The sequence below is a fragment of the Oryx dammah genome, unplaced genomic scaffold, assembly GCF_014754425.2.
Source record: "Oryx dammah isolate SB20612 unplaced genomic scaffold, SCBI_Odam_1.1 HiC_scaffold_1, whole genome shotgun sequence".
NCBI lineage: Eukaryota > Metazoa > Chordata > Mammalia > Artiodactyla > Bovidae > Oryx > Oryx dammah.
This window is the reverse complement of record NW_024070185.1, coordinates 110864277-110869524: the sequence shown is the minus strand read 5'-3', so window position 1 is coordinate 110869524 and position 5248 is coordinate 110864277. Positions and strand designations below refer to the sequence as shown.

The 5248-nt window shown below is 45.2% G+C and overlaps 1 protein-coding gene across 1 annotated transcript in view; it reads right to left on the bottom strand.

Moving 5' to 3' along the window:
- Positions 1-5248, bottom strand: part of SH3YL1 (SH3 and SYLF domain containing 1) — a 48804-nt gene that overhangs the window by 16511 nt on the left and 27045 nt on the right. The window contains exon 8 of the mRNA XM_040241604.1: positions 4560-4635. Within this exon, the coding sequence (XP_040097538.1) occupies positions 4560-4635 (76 nt within the window). The remainder of the gene's footprint in view (positions 1-4559; positions 4636-5248) is intronic.

The window sequence follows — 5248 nt, the reverse complement described above, 5'->3', positions numbered from 1 at the left end:
CACACACACACGCCGTGACACACACAAGCCGTGACCCACACACGCCGTGACACACACACACACACACACGCTGTGAAGAGCAGCTCTAGGTCCTGAGGATCTTCCTGGAGGAGGTAAATTTAGATGAGCTAAAGGCACAGCCAGGAATCAGTATGAGCGCCATGAGTCGGATTTCATGCTCGTGTTTCACCTGGGCACGAAAACTGGGCAAATGGACACAAACCTTGGAGGCGGAGGGCAGGACCAGCTTTATGACCTTGGCAGCACTTTGACACTTAAGAGTCCTCTGCCCAGAGCTTATCATATACTGCTGACTGTTGAATAGTGTGGGTTTGCACTGTGTGGGTTCACTTACAGGTGGATTTTTTCTGATAACATTGGAACATTTGTCTGAGATTTGCCACAGACTGAAAAAACTCAGATGAAACACACAGCCTAGGAATATCATAAGAAATAAGAAAAAGCTAGGTGTGTCACGACTCCATGGAATTTATGTAGATGCTGTTCTGTTCTACCATTTGCCGCTGTAGGGCACACACAAATCTTTTACTAGGAGTTAAAATTCATCAAAACTTGTGCACATGCACACTCAGCCCTCCACTTGCAGTGGAGAGAAATGTAAACAGTGTGAAGCTGCAGTGTTCAACCCTAACCATATGAATGGACGTGCTTACTGTACATACACAAGTACACATACTAGCCCTGGGAGACTTGCGCAGCCACCCCCGCTGCTGTGGCGAGGTGGTGAGTGCTGCAAGTAACGCCAAAGATGCTGACCTCAATCGTCTCCACGTGACGAGCTGTCTCTCCAGCAAACTGTGTATCACTATGATAAGTTCTCTTTCACGGTTCTGGTGTATTTTTCATTGTGTTTAAAATAATAAACCTTGATTAACACCAAGGGACCCATAAACAGTACCACTAGTGATCCTGGAAGTGTTCCCAAGAAGCAGAGAAAAGTCATTACAAGCAAAAGCTGAACTGCTTGATGTGTGGAAACTGAAGTCTGCAACTGCCCCTGCCCACCATTCCAACATAAATGAATTCAGTGTAAGAACCGTTTCTAAAGAGAAAAGGAAATCCATGAAGTTGTTGTTGCAGCTACACCAACAGCACAGAAACGCCGCACTGAAATACCTTTTCATCTTATATTACAAATGCAGTTTTTATGTGGGTGCAATAGACTCTAATAAGATTTGAGAAAAAGCAAAGTCATTATATGACAGCTTAAAGCAAAAAGAAGGTGAAGGGTCTAAAACTGGAGAACTAAATGCCAGCCAAGTTTGCTTTGATAACTTTAGCAAGAAGTTGGGCTTAAGTAACATCAAGAGAGCAGGAGAAGCAGCTTCTGCTGACCAAGAGGCAATAGCCAAGTCCCAGGCGCCATTAAGAAAATCATTGACAAGAAAGAATATTTGCCTGAACAAGTTTTTAATGCAGATGAAACTACCCTATTCTGGGAAAAATTGCAACCAAGGACATTCATTAGTAAGGAAGAGAAGTGAGCACCAGGATTTAAGGCAGGAAGGGACAGACAAGCGCTACTCTTCCGAGCACAGGCGCTGGAGTTCATGACCAGGTCTGCCCTGGTCTGCTAAGCCCCAGCCTAGAAGGGGAACAGATAAACAGAAGCTGACAACCTTTGGTTGTGCAAAAAGAAGGCCTGGATCATGACAACGCTTTTTCTGCTTTCGGTCCCTGACATCAGGAAGCCCTGTGCCGCTCAGGGGCTGCCTTTCAAAGCTCTCTTGATACTGGACAATGCCCCTGGCCACCCAAGAGCCCCGTGAGCTCAGCTCCATGAGCAGACCACCAAGCGGTGTTGCTGGCCTCAAGCACAACATCTCTACTTCAGACCTCTAGATCAGGGGATCATCAGGACGTTTAAAGGCTCACTGCACACGGTGCTCTACAGAGAACTGTTGATGCTGTGGAAGAGAATGCCTAGCGTGAGAACAGCATGACAGCCTGGAAGACTACACCACTGAAGACGCCATTTCTCATAGAAAAAGCCATGAAAGCATCAAGCCTGAAACAATGAGCTCCTGCCGGAGAAAACTGTTCCAGATGTCATACATGACTTCAGAGAGTTTACAACAGAGCCAGTCAAGGACGTCAGGAAACAGATGGCAAATACAGCAACACAGGTGGAGGAGGGTGGCTGTGAAGGGTCTCAAGGCATGGATCTTGGAGACTTTCAAGAGCTGATGGACACCACATCAGAGGAACTAGCAAGAGATGACTTGATGCAGATGAGAGCTCTTGAATCGGTGCCAGACAGCGAGGAGAAAGACGCGGGGGCAGTGCCAAGGACAAACTGGCATCAGACAATCTGGCAGAGGGTCTGCTCATTCAGATGGAAGAGAAAGCAGCAGCTGCCCAGTCGTGTCTGACTCTCTGTGGCCCCCAGGACCGCAGCCCGCCAGGCTCCTCCGTCCATGGGATTCTCCAGGCGACAATACTCGGGGCGGGGGGGGGGTGCCGCCCCCTTCTCCGGTGATCTTCCCGACCCAGGGGTCAAACCTGAGCCTCTCACACCTCCTGCACCGGCAGGCAGATTCCTTCACGTCTGAGCTGCCTGGGAAGCCCCTGCTTACTCAAGACTGCTTTTTTGACATGGATCTTGTACGATACAGGGACTGAAACCAAAGCAAACAGTGGAAGGAGGACGGGGATCCTGCACACACATTTTTAGAGAAATGAAAAAGCAGAAGAGTCAGACAGAAATTATGATGTGTTTCCGTAAAGGGACACCGAAGGTGCTGCCTCTGTTGCCTCTCTCCCCGCCACTCCACCTCTGCCACCCCTGGGGCAGCAGGACCACCCCCTCTTCTTCCCCCGCCTTCTCAGCCTGCTCGACATGAAGATGAGGGGGAAGAAGACCTCTGTGCTGACCCACCTCCACTTAATGAAGAGTAAACGATCATCACGTCATTCAGTTAACAAGCTTATCTGTTGGGTTTGTGCGTGTCCTCGTGTGGAACCCTAGCGCCTGTGAGAGGCCTCTGTCATCACCAGCACCGCCCAAGCGCTCACCGCATGGAGCACAGCGTGCAGGACTTGTGAAGAAGCGGACAGGCTGTCCTCACACAGGCCGAGATGAGCCACGTGTCATGCAAAGTCATGTTGTATAACTTGGCTTTCAAAGGATTACGTTACTGTATAAGCATGCCCCTCTCTCTCTCCTTGTAATTGTAGAAACTATCAGTCTTCATCACATGTAAGTGGTTTTTAAAAAAGGTACCGATGTTTCTAATATTTTATTATAAATATGGCTGTAATACTGTATGCCAAAAAAATTTTACAGTTCTTCATTCACCAGTATATAGGCTAAGCTACCATAAAGCAATCACATCGCTGCTTATTTTTATCAACGAATGAATCATTATATCTGTAAATGTGAATTTCTTTTTCTATTAATTTTTAATTTTTATGTTAGTATTACATATAACATTTACAGAGTTTTGTATCACATAAGACAATATTGACATGGGTACTGGCAGACAATTCATCTTGTAAACAGATGATGTAAACTTTTGGTATAAATAAATACAGCATAGTACCATCAATATATTTTCATTTCCTTATACTTTTCTTAATATTTTTTCTAGTTTACTTTATATAGGAATACAGTAGGTAACATATATAATTTATAAAATATGTGTTGATCAACTGTTTATGTTATCAGTAAGGCTTCCAGGCAGCTGTGGGCTATTAGTAAAGTTTGGGGGGAGTCAAAAGTTATGTATATATTTTTGACTTTGGCAAGGGGGGTTGGTGCCTCAGACCCTTGCATTATTTCATGGTACGTCTTCCTGTAACTGCAGTTACTTTTCCACATGTGATCTCTCTGCTCCTAGAGGGAAAGTTCTTTAAAGGCAGGAGATAAGTTAGCTTCATCACTGTGCTCTTAAAAGCCACAGCACAATGCCACTTGCATAACAGTTAATTATTGTATAACACATTGCCTACTTTACCCTATTGCTATTTACTGGAAGCCTCTGTACATGAAAACCAGAATTCCAAAAGTGACTGTCATAAAAATGAGTAATGGAAAGAGTAAAGGCCAAAAACCTGATGCTTTATGAATTTATTCTATTTTACAACCCTGAGCTATTTAGAAACCCTAGAAAATAGGGTTTCTATTTTGTGAAACCCTGAGCTTCCAAGAATGTATAGCAAAATCAATATTCAGAAATATAAGTCTATGTGTATATGAGAAAACCAGGTTTACTGTTCCCATTTCAAATCAGCAGAATAACAGTGTTTGGAAGAGATAAAAATAAAAAAAAAAAGAAGAAGAGGAGAGAGAAAAACTTTAAAGGTAAAACTCTGTCACTGGAAAAAGCATTTTCTGAACGTGAATACACATTTTCACAGATTACAGGAATGACAATTAGCCTCATGTGTTTAGAAGAGGCCAAGCATTTGTTTTTTTTTTTCTCTTTAATATGCATCAGTTCTTCTATTGGACTCTAAAGCTATAACTTTTGATTTCTTAATAATATTTCATACCTACTTAATTATAACTGTATTTGAATTGCAACAAAAACACTTACTCTGAGAGCCAGAACTCAGCTGTACTTGTGCAGACGATTGCTGTGGTCTTGATGATGGTTTTGGAGGCAATTTAGCCTGGGAAGAGCAGGAAAAATGCACGACTTTAAAACTCTGTTTTTACTTAGAAGCACATGATGCTTCCCCGCCCCCGCCAGCGCGTGTACATGCAAACGCGAGGCCCTGCACTCATTAGCAGAGCACACACGCTGCTCTGGGCCACCTCTGGTTGAACTGGCAGGTGACCGCAGGGGCCGCGCTTCTGCAGCTGGAAGCATCCCTCCTCCCGGCCCCGCCACTGCGCAGGAGGAGCCCGCGATTGCAGAAGGCTCTCCGCACATCAAGGCACCAGGCCGGCAGCGGTTACTAGTATTATTAATTAATATTATAAGAGTCTGTCCTCACAGAAAGGCAATGAAAGAAAACTGCATCTCTTCCTGAAATTTGTATAGATGACTGCCAAGGTTCCATGGCATTTCTCACAAGAACTGTACGCAAATGAAATTACAAGGAGGGTCAGCAGGGTGTTTAGAGCCGGATATGAAGCATGTGTGTGTTAGTCGCTCAGTCCCGTCTGACTCTTTGTGACCCAAGGGACTGTGGCCCAGCAGGCTCCTCCGTCCACGGAAATGTCCAGGCGAGAACACTGGAGGGGCAGCCGTGCCCTCCTCCAGGGGGTCTCCCCTGGCTC